The sequence below is a fragment of the Maylandia zebra genome, linkage group LG19, assembly GCF_041146795.1.
Source record: "Maylandia zebra isolate NMK-2024a linkage group LG19, Mzebra_GT3a, whole genome shotgun sequence".
NCBI lineage: Eukaryota > Metazoa > Chordata > Actinopteri > Cichliformes > Cichlidae > Maylandia > Maylandia zebra.
In genome coordinates, this window is record NC_135185.1 from 22,274,205 (window position 1) to 22,298,915 (window position 24,711).

At 42.2% G+C, this 24,711-nt stretch overlaps 1 protein-coding gene across 2 annotated transcripts; it reads right to left on the reverse strand.

Moving 5' to 3' along the window:
* Nucleotides 1-1,526: 1,526 nt before the first annotated feature.
* Nucleotides 1,527-24,092, reverse strand: gna11b (guanine nucleotide binding protein (G protein), alpha 11b (Gq class)). Of its 2 annotated transcripts, none has more exons than XM_004540266.6 (7): nucleotides 22,862-24,092; nucleotides 12,489-12,673; nucleotides 11,751-11,905; nucleotides 9,399-9,527; nucleotides 7,021-7,150; nucleotides 6,753-6,906; nucleotides 1,527-6,409 (listed from the first exon to the last, which is right to left on the reverse strand). In XM_004540266.6, exons 1-7 carry the CDS (start codon nucleotides 22,995-22,997, stop codon nucleotides 6,219-6,221), a joined length of 1,080 nt encoding a protein of 359 aa, XP_004540323.1. In that variant the 5' UTR covers nucleotides 22,998-24,092; the 3' UTR covers nucleotides 1,527-6,218. The 2 variants fall into 2 exon arrangements, with proteins under 2 accessions (XP_004540323.1, XP_004540324.1); XM_004540267.5 differs by lacking the exon at nucleotides 9,399-9,527 and adding an exon at nucleotides 10,336-10,464.
* Nucleotides 24,093-24,711: the final 619 nt, after the last annotated feature.

Consider the following 24,711-nt stretch of genomic DNA (forward strand, 5'->3'; position numbering starts at 1 on the left):
GCTACGGCCTATGGCCTATGAATAAAAATGTCTGTATTCCTAAACAGTTTTACCGAGTGTCTTGAGTTAAAGTTGAAAGTTTCCACTTTAATCACATCTTGACTGTATGATCCACTTCGTTGGTGGTGTACAGGGGCAAAATTACAAAACATCTGCCACTGTTCAAATACCTAAGGACATAACTGTATTTAAAAAAAGGCTAAATGTTTTTCTGAAGATGGAATGAAGCCTTTGGTTTATATCTGCAGCAGCTTTACTGCGACTACAGGTGGAATCCCATTTATCCAACCTTCCTCCCATTGGTCCTCAGGATTTTAACACAAGTTCTATGGCTGCATGGACAGTCCCTCTGGAGGTTAGGAATGCGGCCTTCCACTGTGCACAGACTTCCTTAATATTACGCTGAACAGCTTTTGGCATCTTACAGTGAAATCAGAATATGACATAGGAAGGTTTAAAAAAAAAAGAAAAAAAGAAACCACAAAGGTTTTAAAATCTAGGAAAAAAAAGTGAATGTGGTCATTTCACTGTCCAACATAAAATGTTCATTTTCATCCTAAAGAATAAATGAAGACATCTAAACTGGGATTTCTGCTACTACACTGTACAGGTTCCAGACTTAAATCGTATAGAAAATCTGTAGAGAGAGTTGAAGCATCAAGTTGCTTTACAGCAGCTAAGAAAGCTAAAGGATTTAGAGTTTTAGTAAAGTCTCTCAGGTTTGCACACATCTCTCTTGGGTGTTTGGAGGAAGAGCTCTCACCTGACATGTGTGCAAACCTGGTGAACAGCTACAAGAAAAGTCTTACCGCGGTACTAGTCAACAAGGGTTTTTCCACCAAGTACTAAGTTATGTTTTGCTTTTTTTTTTCCTGAAAATTTGTAGGCAACTAAAGCCACAACATTACTGTAACATCAGGCTGACTGATTTAACTCAGCGGTCACTGTTAGAATGTTACATTATTAGTTACATGTGACAAAGCCACTTTGCTGCCACAGTAACACACTTGCACATCACGAGGAAAATATTAATCAGCTGACCTGCAGTAGTTGTGGTAAAAACACATTGCTTAAAGGCTTTTCCAAGCATGACATGGGTTTGCTCTTCTAAACCCTACATGTTAACATTGGGATGGTTTTCCTACAGGGAAGTCTTCATTTGAATCAGGCTGAACATCTATCTTCTTTATCATCATCATCGTCTTCTAGGGATGTACAGTCCCTAAAAACCTGTGACTGGTCAAAGACCCCAGGCAGGAAACCCATGTACCTATAATCCTGAGTAATAATCTGGGTTCAAGTTTGTGACACTCACCTTCTCACGATCCCATTTAACCTACATAGTCTTGTCTAACAAAGCCTAATATGCCCCCAAAAATTAAGTAAGGAAGAAAAATGAATCCAGGTCATGCTCTTTCAGATCTCAAATAAATACAGACTACCCCGGCTTTAATCATCAACTTGACATTACCAATCAGAATTCGATTTTTATTCAACTGAAGATATAAAACCCACGCAACACATCATCAGCAAGTATAGGAACAAATTTATTTCAATTTAAAACAGATACCTTGTCATTATGTTTCTCTCTTAGAAGGCGGCAATGATCATAAGTCATGTTCATGTTTGAATGAGGATCAGGCAACAGTGGTTGAAACAAATACATGAAACACAAAAAAAAAAAAAAAAAAAATATGGCAAGAGTTATGTAAATCAATAAATTGATAATAACCAACTGACTGAAACCCCTTCGTAAAAGGGCTCTGCTTCAGTGAAAACATCCAAGCCCTCACTTCCAACACAAAATAAACAGCACATGCAATTATAATTACAGTTTCTTAGAAAACAGCAGATTATCTCCTAAATCTTCGATCTTAAATACAGAATAAAGTCTTCGTGTGTACTTAAATCATGGATCCTTTTAGTCTCTGGTGTGTTTTATTTAAAAAGGGGGACCATCTCGGGTGGTGGCCCTTTTGATAAATGACCACAGCGTTGGCACTTGGAGAGAGAGCCTGGCTCTAGAGAGAGTGGGGTTGGCACACTCAGTATAATACATAATTTACATTTGGTTTACATACAAAATAAAGAGAAAGAAAACAAACAAAACAGCATTTTATACACACACCACTACACAATTGACCTTCGGGTTTCACTTGAGTGAGGGAAATTAAATCAAGTGGTCCTAAAATAGTGTTCTGGTAATGTCTTATCATACAGAGAAAGAGGAAGAAAAAATAAATAAATCACCAAAACAAAAAAAAAAAAAAAAAAAAAAAAAGGGGAGGGGGAAATATTTGAGTATGCACCAACTTTACACTGATGTCCAAAAGATACGTTTGATGCCCCTTAGTCCAACAACGAGCCCATGGGAAGGGGGCGCCACACAACCCTGATCGCCCAAACGTGGCAAAAGGAAAACCGCACAGGGCCAGGTTTACCATCTCTTGTTAGTCAAGGCAATGAAAGGCAATAAATAAGTGTTGTAGTGAAAACAGTCCTTTTTTTTGTTTTAACAAGTTAATGCTAAAGACAGGATAATTATTTATCATAACAACTGCCCTCCCCCTTTCCCGCTCATATGTTGAGACAAAAATGTGTCACAAAAATAACATGCTGTGCAACGCTGGCCTGCTAACAAACCCACGCCACGTGGCCCTTCACCATGTGCCAGAGTTGAAGAGTCAAGTTCGAAATGGTTCGTCACCAATAAAGCGAGCTGCACTCCACACACAGTAAATAATAACACAACTACTGATAAATACTTGGGGATTTATACAGATTTAGTCATCCCACTTCATTTCCTCCTTAAGACAGCAGACCAAATAGTTGGCTGTCACCACAAAAGCAGGGTCATTTTCAGCAGACAGAAATGGCCATTAAGAACCACACTGGTGTTGTTTTTTCTTTAAATATATATGTATACATTAATGTTCAGACATTATTTCACCACTTAGCACTTTTGAAGCATACCTACATTTTAAGTTGAACTACTGACTTGTGTAGCCTTTGGTTTCCGCTCATTTAAAAGAAAAAAGAAAAAGAAAACAAACAAGTCACTTCAGAGAAACTGTAAATTTCCACAGACCTCTGCTCTTGGATAGTGGATGAGGATTTCAAGAAACTTAAATGTTAAGGGGCTTTAGAAAAAAAGTTCCCACTTCTCAGGGAATATTTAGTGTTGTCTATGTAATTACATGATAACGCAGCAGAGTCTGACAATGCGGAAAAGTTGCCCAAGTTTATGTGCCCAAGTCCATGATTTAAGAGGTAGCTATCACACGACAACAACAACAACTTCTACGCAAAGAAAGGCCGAATTTGGAGCAAATCAGACCCCTCTACTGGCTTCAGCTGACAGTAATGGCTGCCTAGAAAATCAACGTCTAAATGTGGACAGGTGAAAATATGCACACGCGCGCGCACACACACACACACACACAGAAAATTAAAAATAAATTCCTGGCTATCATCTATAGCTCAAATACTCTGGAAAACACACAATACTTGTCCTGGTAGTAGTGTCTTTACTGATAAGTGTTTCTATACTGCACAGGGTGTCACAGGTAACTCTGTGATACCAATGCAAACAAAACGTAGTGAAGATCAGGTTGGCCGTAGGGCCCGATACTTAAATGCATTAAGAAAACTGCTTAGTGGTGGTAAACTCTCTACACACACAAACACCCTGCCTATACTTCTTAAAGCACATACTGCAAGTAATCTCCATTTATAAACACATTAGTATTGGATGACTTGGTTCACTGTGGTCCTGTACTCCACTCCCCACTGTCTGATGCCTTATGCACTGTGATAGCCCTTAATGAGGATGAAGGGTAAGTCACCTGTAGAAAAGGTCAAAGACACTGGAAGGAGAGAGAAAAAAAAAAAAGTATATCCATACTTCACTGGCACTACTCCCGAGCCAGACCCGTCCCGCCCCCCCCCCAAAAAAAAAATAAGAAAAAAAAAATCCAACTATGTTCACACTGTACATTTTCTTAGGTATTCATTACAGCACTGCATCTATAAACAGAAAAATATGAATTTCTTAAAATAAAAAATGAAAATGTGAGGGCTCCTAAAGAAAAACAGGTTCATCATGAATGGAGATGTCATCGCAAGTACAACTGGAAAGGTCTCAATAAGAAAGAGAAAGCAGAAATAAGATCCTTACACTACCAGACATTCATTTTTACAGCAGTTCAGACTCAAGTTAGGCGGAGAGGAAAAACAAACTCAACAAAATCGAAAGCAGTCAAATTATCAACACCTTCAAACCTGGTCCATAAATTAAATAAATTAAAAAAAAAAATCTTTAATTACTTTTAAAATGATCTTGTCCCCATACTGTGAAGATTCTTTTTTAAACCAGCCCTAGTTAGAATAACTCTAGAGACAGAGCTAATGGAGTAGTGAGGTGTTCTGAGGCTGGTTGGGAGTAAATCCCCCTTTCTTGCGCCCTTGCCGCTTGTTTCCTAAACACCAATCAGCTGCGTGTAGTCCTATTAATCAAGTGAACAAAAATCCATAATCACAGTATCAATACTACCATAAATTCATAGGAAAAACACAAAAGAAAAATATGTATGTGAATACTTTTTTTGTACGTTTGTTTTTTTTTGGCCAAAGATGGTGTACCACAGAGCGTTTCTGTACAGGAGTGTTTTGTGTATATGTATTTACAAACAGATATACACAAACATTTGCAGACTTTAGTGTGTTTTCTGTGAAAGGTTCATAACCACCCCTTCCTCTAAATCACTCAACATTAAGCAATCTTTTTTTTTTCTTTTTATAAACAAAGTGACTATACAGTTAAAAAAAAAAACAAATTAAGGAAAGTAAACAGAAGCACCTCCCATTATAGGAAGTGTGTCTGATTGGACGGCTGAGTGATGTCATCAGATGTTACCGCATGGATTCTACTCGTGCCTTAGAGTGCGGGCACTGCAGCTTTTTTTGTTTTTGTGGAATTAAGCTACTCGCAGCCCGAGCTGCAGATGTGCTCTGAACACTGATGACATCAGCTCCCCTCCGCTTCCACCAATCAGAGCAGAGCCTCATTGAAAGCAGCTGTCCTCTCACCCGCTACTTAGTGTCTCATAATGGGGCATTGGGTGGGTACCAGTGGAGCCAGATTCACTGATGATACTTTGGAAGATTGTTCCTGTGAATCCATATAGATAACATCTGGAGGAGGGAAGCATGTGATCAACTTAAACATAAAAAAGAAAAAGATCTTAAAAGGACACCTATTGTCATGTAAATTTCTGGTTGCTTCTTTAAATTTTTGTCGCCTTGCAAAATTTTCTTACAACCACTCCATTTAATCATACTTGTTAAATACATTAAAAAGTGTTTGTTTGTTTTTTTACAAATCTCAGCAATTAACAGATTTTGATTAGCCATCTCCTGCTCCCCTCCCTCCTCCCCCCTTCATGTTTTAAGTGTTTACATATGCATTTACTTCATAATATATATTTTTTTCTATTTTTTGTGATTGCGATGCTCACACTGGTGGGTACATTCATAGACGCAAGATGGAGACAGAATCCTCAGTCCCGTCCCCCACCGAGTCGCTCTGAAGTATCTCTCAGGTCCTCGGATTGTGTCAGAAAATATGGAACTCTGTTAATTCCACACTGGCAGGAGCGTGGAAAGGAGACGACGGAGAATCTGCTCTCGCACTGCTGAAGGTAAACTCCGAAGGGCCAGGGGGTATGATGCCGCTATTCACCGAAACACAGATCCTCTCTAATCAATGATGCCCCCAATACACAAACACGCACTCACACCAAAATCCCCTCCAGTCACTGTATAGCTCGTGTGAAAGGTTTGTGTGCCAGAGCCAGCAGCCGGGGCCAAATCCACACCCACACACACAGAGCAGCTTTGGGAGGACTGAAGACTAACACAGCAAGCTGCCGAGAGGAGGAGGAAGAGGCTTTGGTGAAAGAAGAGGGGCAACGTCTGCAGGTGGGAGGATCTGTGGGTTCACTGTACTGGGAGAAAGGGGGAGAAAAAAAACAAACAAAAAAAACGGTTCTGTTGGGGGAGGGATTGTGTGCGTGCATGCGAGCACATCTGCGGCTGTGTGTGTTTGTGTATGTGAGCTGGAGTGATGTGCTGTGTAATGCATGTGGAGCTGACGGCACATTCCCAAAGAGGTGTGCATTTGTGCAGTGGGGGAGGAGATGTGCGTCGCATTTGAGCCCTCACACCAGGTTGTACTCTTTGAGATTGAGCTGTAGGATGGTGTCTTTGACAGCTGCAAACACAAAGCGGATGTTCTCAGTGTCCGTGGCACAAGTGAAGTGAGAGTAGATGATCTTGTCGCTGTCTGGGTTTAAATCCACAAACATCTTGAGGATGAACTCCCGCGCCGCCTGTGCATCTCTCTGGGGACCTAAAATGCAGAAATGGGTGAGGATGTGCGAGTGTGCATTGTACTTCAAGTCACCTTCACAACTTTGGTCCACACTAAGGAAAAGTTGCTTCAAACTGATTTGTTGATTAGCTCAGCTGAGTCAAACCCAGTTTTACTAACATCACACTGGCACATATGATGCTTATCACTTTATTAACACTGCTATCATCCATGTCTTTGACAGAATAACCAACACAGTGCACATCTTTAAATCCCTCATCTGAATATCAATCGAAAGCGATGATATTGTGACAAGTCTGATTTCTAGCAGGAACCAAACGCATGTGTCAATCACTCAACACAAACACGTAGATGATCTCACCATCAAACTCGGGAAAGTAGTCCACCAAGTGTGAGTAGGTGATCTTCTCCTCTAGCAGGTCTTTCTTATTAAGGAAGAGGATGACAGAGGAGTTTTGAAACCAGGGGTAGGTAATGATAGTCCTGAACAGAGCCTTACTCTCTTCCATGCGGTTCTGATGAGAACAGTGTTGAGCAGAAACAGAATGTTAATTTGGCGTCAATATTGAAGTCATCTTCAGACTAAAATATCCAGAATACTCTAAATACAAACCATTTGTCGCACTTACCTCATTGTCTGACTCCACCAGGACCTGATCATACTCACTCAGCGCCACAAGAAACATAATGGAAGTGACATTCTCAAAGCAGTGAATCCACTTCCTCCTCTCTGACCTCTGGCCCCCTACATCTACCATCCTGATGGCAGGATGAAGGCGAAGGAGGATAAAAAGTGAAAAAAAGAAGGGGGGAAAAATAAATTAGCATGCAAGTTTGGGTGGCCTAGTTTATGGTAAGTGATTAATGGAACTAAAAGAGTGCTTAGTGTTAAACAAAAGTTTAAGCTCTCAAGAGTCCTCGCACTCTAGCAAGGCTTGAGAAGCTTATTCTTACAGATTCTGCAAAGATTTTGAATCCATCAAGACGCATTTAGTGAACTCACACAAGCGTAAATCTTGCATATTCTATGAATTACTAATACACAACTTAATAACCTGGCCTTTTCAACAAGATATACTTCTGTTTCATTCCATTTTGCGTAACAGAAGAACTCTCTCACTGGAGTACATCCCCCTTAAACATTTTCTGCATATGACCTACATAAAAGATTCAGCCTTTCATCCAGGGACCCATCAAAGCATATTTTCACTGTCATTTTTAAGAGACAGCAGAAATAGGCCCAACATTTATTCTGGGTCCTGACCATTTGTTAAAAGATTTGGTTCTATTAACTTCATTTTAAAGTTGCTGAAACAAGAACCCTGATGGATTCAACATCTTCTTTGAAATACTTTCAAGTGTATCAGTGTACAGATCTCTCTATACAGGGAAAAACAAAAAAAAAAACAAAAACCCACACACAGACACAGATGTGGAGCGTGCACGTGTTTTTGTTGTGTGTGAGTCATGCACGCCACCAGGCAAGCTTTCCATTTAAGACAGACAATAGAAACAGGAAGGAACTTAGGAAGTTGTGTTACTTTTATTGTTTGCTAAATGCCCAAGTTACAAACATGAACCAAAGAAACTACAAAAACAGTCATTCCAGTTATGTCCATACAAGAAATTGTTGCCTCCTCAGTATTGCTAACCCCACCCAGTATGTAACAGGTATTATAGACCACTAACATGCACAGGTGGGTGCATAGGTGAATTTTAACTGTTCAGTAGTCTCATATAGTTAGTAGCGTATTGTGGCATATTCACCTGAAACTCTTTATGGCCCTAGCAACAGTTAACTGTTTTAGTTGATAACAGATTAGTCTGTACTTCTGTTTGTGTGTCATGTTGAAAATAGAAGCTCATAACACATTTTTCACTACTACAAAGCTTTCTCACCCTTCCCCAGTGTGTGCGATAGAGTAGAACATAACAGTTGTAAATGCTTTGAAGCACAGTTAAAGACAAAAAGGACACCAGAGAGACATAAGACAGGATAAAACAAGAGCTGGGGAGGGGGGCGTGACAGAGGACAGGAGGCAGAGCCGAGAGCGTGTTGGAAGCAAAGATACGGAAGGCAATTTACAAAATAAAAAAAATTTGCATTTCAGTTTGATTTCAGCACATGTGCTGGCAGTAGGTAAGCCAAAATTAAAAAAAAAAAAAAAAAAGTCTGAAGCCAGTCATAGGCATAGCATTTAGAGTCAAGATTAAACCTAAGAGATACTCTGAGTCCTCATGTGGTTTCAGGTTTCTTGAGCTTCTCATTGACAAGGTCAGCCTTCACTCATCTGGGACTGTAGGTCCCAGTTTCATTAAGCCCCTTTGTGACAATTGATTTAATTAAATCTTTGAAGTCAAGAACATTTGCCTGATGAAACAGCAGATAAATGGCATCTCTCCAATTTATATCAGAGTATTTTCAAGCACCTCTGGATGCACAGGTACTTGCCTTCAGAGCAGTCGTACAAATAAGCTTAAAGTCACAGCTCACTGGTGCCCCCTGGTGGTGGCCCAGTCCACAGTGGTCCACAGAGACCCAGGGCCAATATAGGCCCTGCAGGACCTGCTGCCCGAAATAACATTCCTCCACCGCGGAGAGGACGACCTCGTTTCTTCTGCCAGCCGGAGAGGAAGAGGAATAGAGGAGGTGACCCATTTACAGAGACCGGGCACCAAAATGTAGGACTTTGTTTCATTAGGGGACTGTGATTTGTGTGCATGTGACTGCTGTTCATAGCGCCAGGTAGGTACGTAACTATGGGAGACTGTAAAAAGATGACAACTTCTACTTTTTAATGATTGAAGAGAGTATGGGATGGGATACAGACAAAGAACCCGCATTGATAAATCAAAAGTGTTGAGTTATTTTCAGTCATTGTGAGGAAAAAAATAGATGGTTTATTTGGGACTTGGGGGAGAAGAAAAATAAAAATAAAACATCAAATGAGTTAATGACGTCACGACAAAACATGAATGGACGCAGCCAAAACAGCCGTCTTTCTACCTGAAAATGATGCTTTGCAAGTCGAAGGGGTACTCTATGATTCCTGTAGTGGGGATGCGCACCCTGAGTACATCCTGCTGTGTGGGAAGATAGTTGGAATCTGAAATACGATCCAGATCCGAAAGATAACTACAAACGAGCCAGTCAGGAAAAAGGAATAAAAAAAAAAAAAAAAAAAAAAGAGGGAGGGGAGAGACAGGAAAACAGTTATATAAAGCGTGGCAGGCAATTACCGCAACACCACAGCCATTCCAGGAAAGTGTGGATCAGTCCTGTTGAAGAAGACTCACAGAAAAGGCCGCATCACAGAAACAAAAAGGTGTTAGTGCCACTGCTCCACCAACACTATTCCCAGAGCTTTGACATTAGCAGTTTATCTTTAACTGACCATGGACACTGAGGTCAAGACATTTGTGGAATATGGTGGTGCAGACAGTGTAGGTGGCATCGGTGACAGCAGCAGTGACTTTAGCAGCGGAAACAGCAGCACCTGTATCAGATAAACAAGGATTGGACAAGTCTGACATCAAGGACAACGGGAAACATATTCCCCTTTGTTTCTTTAAAGGTTAAATTCTTCTGCCTTTCAATGTGCATCCAATTGTCTAATATTTCATGACAAATTCCTGGAGAATCTTTGACATCTCTGCCTAATCCTTCTTTATCTGTACTTTGTTGCTGCTCCCTTCAGTGCAACATGTCTGGCCTTAGGTTCTCCTTTCCCCTTGGGGCCAGAACTAGAAGACGATGCTACACACAAACCACTGATAGCCTCATAGGACAAAGCAATCTACTCATGTTAGTATTGTTTGTCCCAACTTTAATCTTTTTTTTGGAAATAAATGATTCTGAGCTACTTCTTTTACACTGACAGTCATCAGTGGTTTGTGTCCTCTAGTCATGGTGACGCTGCAGTCCTGGTGCCTTGAGGGAGTACCTGAAGATGACGTTCTCCAGGTCAAACGGGTACTCTATTATACCCGTGGTGGGAACACGGACCCTCAGTACATCTTGCTGGGTGGGAACATAACCCTCCGCAGTCACACGGTCTATATCACTAAGGTAACTGGAGATATACACGAACAGTGTGGATAACACTGAACTGAAGACATCATTCAATGATTTACTTGCATTTCATTCTGTCATACGCATGCTTAAACAAATACAAACCTTACATATTTGATGTCAAACTGCAAACGCATCTGCATGCACACAAACTTGACCTGCAGTACAGAGCAAGCACAACCAGGGGGCACTAAAGAGTGAGCGATGGCCTTTGGCTTTGCACCCTGGAGTCATGTATTGTGACACAAAGGGTGTACACCTTACCAAGTTCTTTTTTTTTCTTTTTTTTTTTTTTAAACAATTACTAGCAGTGCATCTTTTCTCTAAAGACAAATGGCACCGTTTCTAGCCAATCTGGACACAGAAATTGGAAGCTACTGTAAGACTTACTTTAGTGTGTTTTCACTGATGACTGCATGAAGCTCAAGCTCAGGGTAAAATAAGGGGCTCCATAGTGGTTTCAGTGTTTATTCTTATTTAGTTGGATGGGCCAGTGAAATCAGTCTCTCTCCAATAACAAGTCTTTTTTTTCCTCGTACAACTAATTACACTAATATCAATTAAAAGCTAAATAGTGCCATTTTCATGAGAGATTGTCAAATAAACAGGAGATTTTTGTAATTTGTCAGCCAAATTTTCCAGTGGACAAAAGGCTAATGTGCTGCTCTGCCCAGCATATACACCGAAACCCACACAGAACCTGACACCAACCCCACACATCCAACCACACCTTAATTACTCTGAAAATTAGCATCTTGACCTCTGAAGACAACTGTGTCCCTGCTACACACAGTGTCAGTTCCCCCCCAAAATCATGAAATATATATTTTTAAACTTACGTCAGGCTGAACCTAGCTTCGCAGAGAGAAACAATGACCTTGAATTTAGTGAAACAGCTCTTTATATTGCAGCTGCTCAGTCTCACATTAATTAAGCACAGGCACCCCCGCATCATATTTCTCGTTTCTTGGTTGGTCTCATTTCATTTTCACATGAGATGAGACCAATGCAACATTTTTAATGCAGGTTTGGGAACAGACTTATTTTTCATTTTAAAAAAAATAAAAAAATACATCAGTCATCGACTACACTTAAATTATAGTAATTTAAAACTGATACCAAACAAGATGGATCTTACACAAGGCCAAAAATAAAATGGTTAAATAGGTGACAAATGTTCCCAAACCAGCATTACAGACAAAAATTACATGCAGCTCATAAATAACATTCTGAAACATTACACAGATACCATGACCATCGTCTGCAAAGCGAGGTGAAAAGACGTACTATTTTGTGGAGTCAGAGAGCTGGTATTCTCTGCGACGGTCGTAGGCCTCCTGGATTCCTGGATCAGCCCACAGGGTTTTAATAGCTGTGATGTATGGTTGCTCAAAACTATTGAGCTTCTCAATGTCCACCTCCTTCACAAGCATAGCATTAGCCTGGGAAGACAAAAGGTGAAGTAAGTAACAAAAGATCTGACATACATGGCCACAACACAGCAAACAGAAATATAGATCTATGTTTTTTAAAAACTACAAGAATTATCCAGTCATTTCAGTTTTCAGCTGTAGACTTTTGATATTTCTGCAAACAGCAGATTTTTTCCACTGTCTGTTTAGACCAAACATCCGATCCCAACCACCCACCTATTCTACTTTTTCCAAAGATAATGTTTCTGCTAGACAAACTAAATGCATCACTTCTTGCGTGCCAGAAGTTCTTTCTTGGAAAGATTTTAAAAAAGACAGTTGGTCAAACTCTGAGAAGAAAGAAAATGGCATCTGCACTGAGGATGTCGTCCAAAAAAAAAAAAAAAAAAAAAAAAGGGCTACACTGCTTCAGTTTCACTTTTGACAAACTAATAAATTTCATTCCTGACCCGTCCCTATAAAAGAAAGCAATATAAATAAATCTGCACTAGTCGATTTCTTAGGGAATCTTACAAAATCCTCATTGCACAGAGGCATGGAAGCTCTTTTAAAATAATAAAAGTTAACAGGAGAAAACCACAATAGCCTTTACCCGGTTGTCTTCATATTTGTAGGGGATCTTGAGGTTCTCAGTGGCGCGGATCATGGACTGCATGGAGGTGAAGATGTTTTGATAAACAAGTCGAATGAAGCCTCTTTTATCTTCATCAGAGTATCCAGCTCCATGGATGATCCTCATCTGCTTGATGAAGGTGCTCTTGCCACTTTCTCCTGTACCTGAGCACAAAGACACAGGATCATAGTTACAGTGTGGGTCACACCTATCGTGAGGGTCCCCAATCAAAGCAAAATTGCAACAGTAAGCAGACCGAGGCTCGATCAAGACAAAGTAAAAGATGAATTGGGATTAGTTTGAACTTTAGATCATGCAAAGCTACTCTAGTATAATCCAAAAATGGCAACACCAAACTGGTAAAGAGCACAGTAAGAGAAAGTCTCACATGTGCCAAGGAAACAAAAATCTTAGCTTTCCTTTTAGTTCTCTGACTGAACACAAATTCAATCATACCTGAACATAAGATATCCAGAACTGACAGGTCAACTATTTATTTGAAAATAGCCAATGGCAGTTAAGGATAATGAGCCGATGCCAATGCTCTGCCAATAAATTTGTGCAGTGGAAGTTGATAAGTCTTCTGTGGACTTCGAGAAAACATTCAACTGTGTCCCTTAAGGTGTCCTGTGGGAGTATGGGTACTTGCTTGTTGTTACCAACCAATTCCTCCATGTTCATCTGTCCTAAGAGTCTGGTTCACATTGGTACTTCTACCGCTGACGCCATGCTTCTCAGCTGGAAAAAGGGTGGACCACCCAATCTAAACTCGAGATGAATTTCTTACCCAAGTGGAAGAATTAAAGTAACTTAGGACCGTGTGTAAGAGTGAGGACTGTGCAGCGGGACACTAACTGATGTATTGCTATAGTATCAGCAATGATATGCAAGTGGTGCCGATCTACTGTGGTGAAGAAAGAGCTGAGCATGGACATGAAGTTGTCAATTTACAGATCAACCTATGTTCCCACCCTCACCAATTACTATCAGCTTGCAGATACGAGTGGCAGAAATCAGCTTCCTCCAAAGAGTATCTCTGCTCTCCCTTTGAGACATGTTGAGGAGGTTGATTGTTCGGGAGGAGCCGAGATTAAAGCTGCTAATCCTCCACATTGAAATGAGCCGGGTAAGGGGATGCCTGATGTGCACTTCCTTAGGTGAGGTAAGGTCCTATCAGGAAATGGCCTGGGGATAGACCCAGGACACATTAGAGCTCGCTGCTGGGTACGAGAGCTTATAAATTACTCATCACAGTATACACTACTACTTAGTCTACATTCATATAAACGTGGCAGACAAGAAGTGAGAAATAACAGGGGAGGGGGAAAAAAAAAAAAAAAAGAAGGCTCCACAAAAACCAAATCCACAAGACAAGATGTTATGGTTCGCTCTTCATGTGTCACCGCCACAGCAATGAACTACCAGTGTGTTACACACAGAAAGCCGCAAAGATTTTAACAGTAAAAAACAACAAGAGGAAATATATTGTGAATAAAATCGCATCTGTTGTCACTGAGGTGTTAATCTATATCACTACCCAGTCCTATTCGATGCCACTGAACTGTCCCATTTTCATATTGAAAAATCAGACCCCTCATTTCTGCCAAGACCCAGAGCCGAACCTGTAACATGAACTCAGACATGCTGCAGTCCGTTTTTCTGTTTAGTTACTTGACATTCGAGGTAATTAATAGGATAGACAATGTTTTTCTCAAAATTATATTAATACGGGATGCTCATACGAGTCCTTAGTCAACTTGTTATAAAATCCCTTGACTGACATTCCAAACTGATTAACTAAACTCATTAGGGGTGCACATATGTCAAAGCTTCTTTGTCTAGTGTCAGGAAGTTGCTCCACAGTTTGCCAAGTAAACAATTCAAAAAATATTTCTAGGGAAAAAAAAAGGGGAGGGATGAGTGAAGGAAATATGAGCTAATTTAATGAAGACAATTAAGACAGTTTGCCCTACTATATCCAGCATCTAACAGTGAACTGCCTCTGACAACGACCCCTGCTGTCATCTTTTGGCAAAGGGCGAAACTCACTCAGTGATTCTTTCCTGCCCTCCTGATTCCATATTTGGAAGTAAAACTATTACAATATTTAAAACATCATAACAGCCAAGATAAAATGTACCTTTTGATACCAAAACATCCCTGATTTCACCGTCAGAGTCGCATACTCTTCCTTCAGTTAAAGACAACAAAAACAACACTTTAAGCCTTTCTATATCCCGAAAAAAATTAAATTAAAAAAAAAAAACAAAAAAAACCCCCCACTCGATTGGTGGTCTGTTAGGCCTAACCTACATTTCACAATAGCCCTCTAAGGTCTGCATACTGCCTAAAAACCTTACCCTCAGGCCATGAAAATAAATAAATATTAAAAACAAACAGGCTGATGGCATTTGAGTTCTCAGTGATATCAAACAGGATCCAGCACATCAATGATATCTGCAGAACTGAGAGGGAAAGACGAAAGACGTGGGAAAAAAACAAAACAAAAAAAACAACACACATAGGCTACACTCATCTCACCACCACCTACATTCAAGGTTTTTGAAGAGCAGCCATATTTCCGTTACCATAGCAACCCCTCCTCTGTCTCCCTCTTTTTGCGTTCCTGTGTTTTCTTTTTTTCCTCTTCTTTTTTAAACCCCTCCCATCCGCCCCTTCTCTCTCCTCTCTTTCGTAGCAGACAGTAAATATAACTGCGAGCCCCTCAGGCTCGCTCTGTGCTCTTCATATTTTGGTTCACCGCAGAGAAGAAGGGCCTCGGTTAAGCAGAACATTTGGGATGGGCGGGAGAGGGGGTATGGTCTGAGGTCAGGGGGTTCTGACACCCTAGGACAGTGAAAGGAATGGGAGAGATAATCACTTTCCTGTCAATGGAGAAGAAACAGCTTAATCTCAAAAATATATTTCTTATATCTAAAGTCTTTATCCATAAGGGGAAAATGGCTCTCCTTCATCCAACAAAATGCCCAATTTAGGATAACAGACTAGACAGGCTTTATAGTTCAGTGTTTTGTTTTGTTTTTAAAAAAAAAAAAAAAAAAAAAAGCAAAAAGCACCATCTTCATTTCTCCTGGATGAATCAATGCACTGCAGTGAAAGCTACACGCTGGTCGGCCTAACAAAAGAAGTCAAACACAGAGAGCTTATTCTTTGCAACAGGGCTGCATTGGCAATGACTGCAGACCGGCTCACCGAAGGAGCAAGAAGATCACTCTCCAGCCTAATGTCTGATTTATTTCTCGTGACCCCATCACAAGATCTCCCTCCGCTGTGTTCCCTTAACTATCATGTCCCTCTTTTCCCCAGACAACACACTACAAGCCTCTGTCCTCGCTTTTTCCTCCCCAAAAATTGTACTAGTGTCAGCCACAGCCATTTCCATGCCCTCGCCAACTCTTCCCCACTAACACGCCCCCACCCCTCGCTCCCCTCATAACCTCCCTGAGGCAAGAAATATGCCTCGCCATTCTCATCCCTCTCTGTCAAGAATTTTGGATATTCATAACTAGAATCCATCCATTCTTTTTTGGTAATGACCTAGAAAAAGGAGGTCACCTTTTAATAGCTCACGCGCACACACGCGCGCGCACACACACTGAGCTCTCTTCTAGGTACTGTGAGAGAGAGCGAAAAAGAAAGAGTGGAGATTGTGTCCCAGCGCAACAGTGCAAGGTACACTACACAGCCCACACACACACACCAACACTACTCTCTTCGCAGAACCGATGAGCTTTGTTCCAAAAAACCAAAGTCTCACTCGAGGGTAACCCGATGACAATAAGCACACAACAAAAACTTGCTCTCAACACCCAAATTACAAAGAGGCGCTGAAATGATAACAGTACGCAAGCAGTACAGCTCCCCATCAACTAAAAAGGCAGCAAGCACTACACCTGTATATTCCATTGCCAGGATAGCTTTCATAAGCCTTTACATAACGCAACTGATGTCAGCTTGTGACACAACCCCTGATAGACTTGACACACTGCTGTGTCCGGCGCGCACACCTACACGAAGGCATTGCTTTGTTTACACAGTCTGCTCATCTTATAAATCTCCCAGCCTGCTTCAAACGCAGCCGCCACAGGGCCTTGTTCACAAGCGTGCCCATTTCTGCTAAACCTGACCTCCCCATGCAAAACGAGTCGCTGCTTTCGATGAACAGGAAGTCATCGGCATTGCTGTAAATTTGCATGCAAAAATGGTAAATGGCCTGTATTTATATAGCGCTTTACTAGTCCCTAAGGACCCCAAAGCGCTTTACATATCCAGTCATCCACCCATTCACACACTGGTGATGGCAAGCTACAAAAACACACACGCCAAAATATAACTGTCCATTGCTATGAACAGCACATGTTTATCTGGGTTTATCAACGGTCCTTTCAGTCAGCACGTGGCAATCAAATCTCAGCACAGAGAAACCGTCTGCATAAACACAGTCAAGGTTAAGATACTGACAAAACTGGCATCATGTAGGCATTATACGTTTTTGTCAGCACCTGGGAAAACTTTTAAAAAATGAGAAGGCTAAGCAAAAATGTAGCGAGGGTCTTAAGCTTTCACATATTCATCTTGGAAATTGGCCTCTTTCAGGCGTACAAAGGAAAGGGACTGAGCCAAGGCAGCCTGCAGCTATGCAACACACACACCACCTGCCTAACCAACTGTGGACACACACACACACACACACACACACACACACACACACACCCCCACCCTGTGGTCAACCTCAAGGCATGGATGTTACCTCCACTGTGATGTCCCATTTCTACCCCCTTTCCCTGCAAAGACTTCAAAAAAAGGACACAGCAAGGAGGGCCATTTCTCCCTGTCAGATATATGGCCGCTTGCTCTGTGTTCATTGTGCTTCCTTCCGTCAGAATCTCGGTATAACTCTACGGCTTTGAGCCGATGCCTCTGCATCTGCCGAGTGCTCCGCGTACGTGGGTGTCGGAGCTGTAAATCGAACATGCGTGCTATAGCAAGCGCTGCACATAATACACGCACTCTCACGCGTCTTCATCTCACCATCTTAGGATGGCCTTGTCTGTTTACCAGTGTGTATGCAATGAGTGTTGAGTGGCAGAGTGCGAGTGGGTGAGCAACAAAAATGGCAGGAAAAAGAAAGAATAAAAGAAACCTCGCTCGACAAAAGATTCAACACTTTGCAGGAGTATTTTTTTTCCTTTTTTTAAATCTACAACACACCGTGTGCTCAGCTGCTCCAACTAAAACCAGCCAAATCCTTGATATTGATATCGCTTCTTAAGCTGTGGTTCTTATTTTAGGGAATCTCATCACAGACCGAGAGAGAACATCACTCTGTCCACACATGGGCAGTAAACGTACGCCACGGCTATTTGCTACAATTATTTAACAAATCCACTTTATGCACAGCGTAAGCGTGGCACAGCCTTCCAAATCCAACTCGAAACAGAAAATTGAAGTGACAGAAGTTGAAACGTTGCGATGAGGGAGAAGTGTGGGCTTTACTGTACGCGGCAGCTGGTGGGAGTAAACAGGAATGAACATGCCACTCTGTCACCACAGAGAGGACTGAAGATGCTGGCAGAGAACAGAAAGGCAGGCTACGTACCCGTCCTGTCTGGGGACTGTGGGGGGAAGCAAGCAGTATGTGGGACAGCCTCCATCTAGCCTCAAATCTCTAGAGAACCTGCCATGACCCTCTTTTAAGAACGCGCGTGTGTGTGTATACTTTCATCTGCGTGCTAGAGAGCAAAATGTGTAAAAGACACGGTGTCATAGAGCGAGACAAGGAACGTGTGCAAGGCTGGCTGAGAAAACGGTAAAAGGAGACGCTATCCAAGTTCGACGATGGTGAATTTGTGCATACGTACGTCTCTGTAAAAGATTTAAACTGGGCATCCTAACCAGGCAGGAGACAGAAAGGTGCAAAATTATACAAAACATAACATGTAGCCTGACATATACTGCCTCATCAACTCATCCCACTGCAGTTTTCTGAGACCTGGCTGTGAACCTTTTCTAAAAGACATCACATAAACAAGACAGAAAAAAAAAATGAATGGAATGACGTCTGGGTGGATTTCTCTTTCTCCTTATATCTGTCTTCTTTACACATTCACAAAAAATATGATGGAAAACACTGAAAATAACAAAAAATGTTTTGTCAAGTACAGTTTGGGGTCTCCCCACAGAACGTACGAGGCCTTAAAGATGTTTAGTGAGAACTGCTTTTGCTCTCGATCTTTTTTCTTGCAAGTAGATGCGTCAGTCTTGCAGGCGATGAGATAAAATGAAGAACTGTCAGAGAGAACAGATTACCAATTGTCGCATTTTAAGGGTTTTTAATCGTGCATATTAGTTTATCTTACATCTCTGTGGAAAATTAATCGCCTAAATATGGTAAACAGATTTTTCGAAACTCTCAGATACGCAGAGCACGTCTTACGTCGACCTTCATATTTAAAAAGCGTTAGATCTGACCATGATAAAGGGGATTTGAGGAAAAGCTGCAGAACTTCACATTCACTGGCATTAAAGCCCCCCCGAAAAACTGTGCGCGCGCGCGCGCACACACACACACACACACACACACACACACACACACACACACCCCCCCCCCCATCTAGGAATCCCTATTGCCATATATGATCAAAATAAGATGGCTTGGCAGGAGAAGTAAGGTCAGCAATAAATGTGAGCCTAACCCTTGATCCCCTTCCTGGTTCAATCACACTGCTCATCTAAAAAGGATGCCTTAACCTGGTATAACAAGATGTACTGCTGACACAGGAAAGAACAATGAAATCACTGAGTACTTGGCAAACGAGTTAAACAATGCCTGGAATGATATGCCGTAGAGAGGGCCACAACTTTTTGGTGTCAGAGTTAACTTTAGCCCCAGCCAGACTTAATTTATTTTTAAGGATGTTTTTCCGTAATCAGGCACATACACAAATGCCAACTGACAGCCTGTCTGGGAGTTTGAACTCTGAAAAAAATCCTGGAAAAGCACTTTAGGAAACCTTAAAATGTTTAACCTAACAGCTCACTTTACTGACCGTTTGCTTGCTCCAGCAGTTTATTTACCCGATGCAGCAAAAGCCACAGCTCTTAGTTCACTTTGTTTTGACCAAGTAGAGGCAAACCATTGGTCTGTGGAGCAGGAAGCTGTCAGTATGGCCTGATATGGCACTATGCAACAAGCAGCCACACTGTGGTACTGCTGCAGCCCTGGAAGAGCGGTTATTCTCCGAGTTAGCAGTTTAACAATGATAACATTTAACCTCCCTGTATTCTTAGACTGGAAACTTTGTGCTTGGGTCGGGTGCAAGATGTAACCAAGCCACATAACTGTTCTGGCACATACACGCTGGCCATGTAGCAAATCCTGCCAGTAAGCGAGTGGCACAGAAGGAGGGTGGACTGTCATTAGTGAGAGGAAAATCAACGCTGTTACAGGAATGCAATATGCAGTTACAGTAACATCAATCTAGAGTTAAAACAAGACTTTACCAATCTGCATTATGTGGTTCCAGATCTACAACAAACATGAGAAGCTGCTACAGCGGTTAGCACAGTTGCCTCGCAGCAAGAAGGTCCCGAGTTCAATTCCAGGCTGGGGACTTTCTGAGTGGAGTTCTTCTTGCATGTTCTCCCTGGTTACTCCACAGACATGCACGGGGCTGGGTTAACTGGTGATTAGCCAGTTATTATTAGACTAAATTAGCTGTAGGTGTGAATGTGAGCAATCGTTCGTCCCTCGCCCTTTGACAGAGTGGTGACCTGTCCGGGGTGCCTCTCACGCTATGACAGCTGGGATAGGCTCCAGCCCAACTGCGATTCTGAATTGGATAAGTGGGAGAAAATGGACTGATGGAAGGATGGAAGGAAGACCTTACTGGTAACGGAATCATCTTAGACTTCTGGGCAGGCAAAAATCAATTTTAAGATTGGGCTTTAGGACGGTAATTTGCCAAGTATTTGCCGTTTCTTATGTCAGGCTGCATTTCATTGTCAGTAAGCTGGAGTTTTCTTGCACGCAAGAACAATTCATCAACATTTTTTTTCTGGTAAAGAGTCTGCTACTTTGTTTTACAGAAGTCTCAAGCATCTTCCTGACTGTACTGGACATTTGATAAACAAAATGCACAGTAAGCCTGGGTAAATTAGACCCCATTTACACACACAAAAGTTACATTTAACTTGCAGACCTGATATTTCCGTCAATGTAGGGCCAAAAATCACTTCATTTTTTAAATACACAAGGAAATCTGCTGCACTATTATGTTAAAGCTCAAATCAGCAAAAAGGTTGTGTGATATTTTACCTAATAAAGCATATCTACTAATTTCACGTGTAACGCTGCAGGAGTCTGCAGTTGCACATTATATATTAAAGCTAAAGCTGTGCACACTGAGCCGTGGGGTAGAAGATCAACTGACATGTTGAACACATCCCGTACGTGCTGAAATCCAGGGTAGCCAATTACGAAAAAAAAAAAAAAAAAAAAAAAAAAAAAAAGGAAAAAAAAAACAACTTCTCAATCATGTGAGATGGTGCTCAATATCATTCCACCTCTCCTGTGCAGTTTCTTGGCAAAAATTCCCCAGACTGTTCCCAAAGGTCAAGGCTGGGCTTTGCCACAGCAGGTTCCTGCGATCAGTATGTACAAGCTGGTAAATGAGTGCAGACTGTAAGGAGCCTTCTAAAAATAAAAATAAAAAATTAAATAAATAAATGCAGCCATTTTGAAATGCGATGGTTAAATGTTCAAAAACGGAGACCGTCTCCATCCTCCACTGAGGTGTGGAGAGGCCGAGATCGCACGGAGTGTTGTGGGCTTGAGGATTATGCCAGGGGATAATAGGAGTCAGTGACACCTTAAAAAGTCTGAGCAGCAGATGTGTTTAACCAAGCCTATTAAAACCAGGACTAATCCTGCCTTACACGTCCTTATCCAGCCGTCCACTGACAGCTTTAGCTTGCACAGGACAGTCCACTTACAGCGTGACTGGTTTCCATTTGCGCTTGCTTTCAGTCCTTCAGACTGATGCACCCATAAACGTTTGTTTAAAAGACTGCTGTTAGAATCAGCTCCATTAATCCAGCTCATCACCAGGCATGAGTAGCAAACGCCCCTTCTCACCTGCTCACCTTGGCAGCCAGGTAGAAGAACGTGCAGCAGAGATGAAGATGTACGACACACAGCAAACTATGTCCCATCAATGGCCTACTTTACCTAGTTGAGGTACTCACCAGGGAAATAAAAAGGAGACACACATGTCAAATAACCAGGGCTGCTTTTAGTGAGCGTGAAATGGGAGCAAACGTTTTGAAACTAAGGATGCAACCTAGATAATTCCAATTGTCCTAAAAAGGGAGATTCTTTTATCACCCCCCTCCCCAAGCTCTTACACCAAGCATTAGTTCAAGTAGCCATGGAGGGAAGGGGGTGGGTCACATAATGGACAAGAAGTTAGTCTGTTATAATATGGTAGGTAAGCGAGTACATTCGAGAAAGCACAGTCCACTGTTCCCTTTTGTGTCCACAGAACTATGAATCAATGCAGTACAGAGCAACTTATCCAACAGCAGCTCCCACCTGCCCACACACTTGCTATAAAAATAGCTAACCTACTCAGCTAGACTCCAGGATGAGGGGGCCAGCCCCTCAGTATCCTTGTCCTCTGCAAGTGTAGATTTGTGACACTAGTTACTCATTAAATAATAACAGAAATGTAACAATGAATGAGTGGGCACCATACAAGGTCTAGCTGAGGGATCTGAAAGGTCTTCCAGTTGTACAAATGTTATGCAACCTATTGAAATCAACTCAAAGCCCCCCCTCCTCCCCCCGATTAAATCAAGTGGCCATCTTCACAGTTAACCAGCGCCTGCTGACAAACGACAGTAGCGGTTTTGCAGCTGGGAGATGAATCAGACAGTCATAACTTAACATGTGGTCGCCTGCAAACGGTGACATCTTCGCAACTTCGATGCCAAATGAGCCTGTTGTCTGCACGCCAATGCAAAATCCACACACACACACACACACACACACACGAATAAAGAGACGGATCCGCTGGTTAGGCATGCCATGCAGATTCACACCTGCACACGCCAGATAGCCAAATCCAACGCAAGTTGCAAAAACAAGCTCTGCATTTCGGAAAATCATGCCATAACGTTTACTCATAATCACACCAGGCTTCCAGCTAGCAACCTTAACTAGCAGCATATCTGCTAGCATCGCCAAGAAGGCCCAAGGAGGTTGGCTGTCCACATAAACGACACAAACATGGCTATTAAAAAGGGCGTTTGGGATTTAGCATGCTACATACCGAGCAGCAGTAATTTCAGCTCTCTCCTGGAGTCTCGCTTGTCTCGGCGGAGTTGTTTGTCAATTTCTGCATTGATTCGTTTCGACTCCTTCGCCTCTTCGCTCAGGCAGCAAGCCATCATGGACTCCAGAGTCATCCCCTCTGGTTTTTGGCAGCCCGGTTCAGGCGGGACCTAACGAACACTTGCCCACGGTTTCAGCTTCTCCCGAACCCCGGTTTCCTCGCTTCTGTCTCTAGCGAGGAGGTGGTGGTGGTGGTGGTAGTAGTAGTGTCGGACCGGACGAGTGGATGGATAGGACTGGGGGAGGGGGTGGGGGGGGAGACTAGCCAAGGGGCCTCGCTGTCAAGTTGTCCCCCCGGCCGAGAGCAACTGCGACTTCAACCGGGCGATCTCAGCAAATCACGGGAGATTCGGACAAGGAGGAGGGAGCCAGGAGACGGTGGGGCCTCCCCGAGATGCTCTCAGCCTGCACGCCTCTTAATACAGCTAATATTAAAATGACTCCAGCTGCCACAGATTAGCTACTTAATACCCGTTTATATCATTAACCCCTCGTGTGTCACTGGGAGATCCAATTCTACCTTCTTTAATTTAATCTTCTCAATCCGCTAAAAGTGGTTTAAGACCGCAGAGTCGCCACATCCGAACCCGTAACAGCTGATATCTGTGCACTCTCCCCAACGCTAGATAAGCCCGTTTAGTCTGTAAAAGTAAAGACCCCTTGTCAGCAGGCTAATATTAGAGTGGTAATCTATATTGCACTAGCCACACCGCAGCACTGCGCCTATTTTCCGAGTAACTACATCAGCTAACGCTGGCTAAATTAGACGTAACGACTACGGAGGCTGCCCTGCTAGCCCGCTAGCTCACTAAACAGCGCCTCGGCTAAAATGTGTCAACCCGCAGTGATTGAAGCAGCAGGCTGCTGGTTGAAGGAATTTGACTGCCTAGCTAGCAATAACTACACAGCAGCCTATTACATCTTGGCTCATTTTGACGATAAAATAAAATGCTACGACAACGACCGAAAACAAATCTGAAAAACGCGTGCCGAGCCGGCGGCTTTTGCTAGAAATATATTCACTTCAAGCAGAAAGCTTTCGGGTCGTTCGTCGCTGGAACTAGGTGGGCACACAACAGGATGATGCCAAGCGAGGAGGAGGATACAGTAGTGTTGACTGACAAACGGCGGATTTCACCAAACAGGTTCGTGGCAGACCAATTGAATGAACGAGGCGGGTCTCTGGGTGGGCTCAAGTTAGATCCATGAGATGCAGATGCAGGCTAAACCTAAAAAGCATGACCAGATAAAAGCTGTTTTTTTTTTATTGTCGTCCAAGTCAGAGCACCTGTTGCATATATGCTATCTCCAGCTTAATAATATGTTAGAATATATAGGAACGCTTAAATATGTAAGCACTCCTTATCCTTCCATCAATAACCTGCAGGGTATTGGAAGCGAGCGTCAAGTGTGCTGGAATAACAGCGGCATCTAGTGGCCTTATAGTAGAATTGCAAGTGTCGCCTGTTAAGACTGGGTTCATTCATTCACTGAGTCCATGAAGCAAATGAGGACACTTGGCATTCATAAATGGGCCACTCTGCAATTGCAGGACAATTTCTGTCCCACCCATGAATTTCAAAGTAACCCCTGTACAAAATACTAGAACACGCATTTGTTGTGTAAATTAAACATGTCCCGAGGCAAGTGTAGAAAAGGGGTTCCAAAATATTATTTAAAATACAAAATATCTCCAGGGAAACCTTCAAAAACTGTCACTTGTCTCTCGTCACAGCTTCTTGACAACCAAATTGCATGTCAAATACAACAATTAACATAAGTTATAAA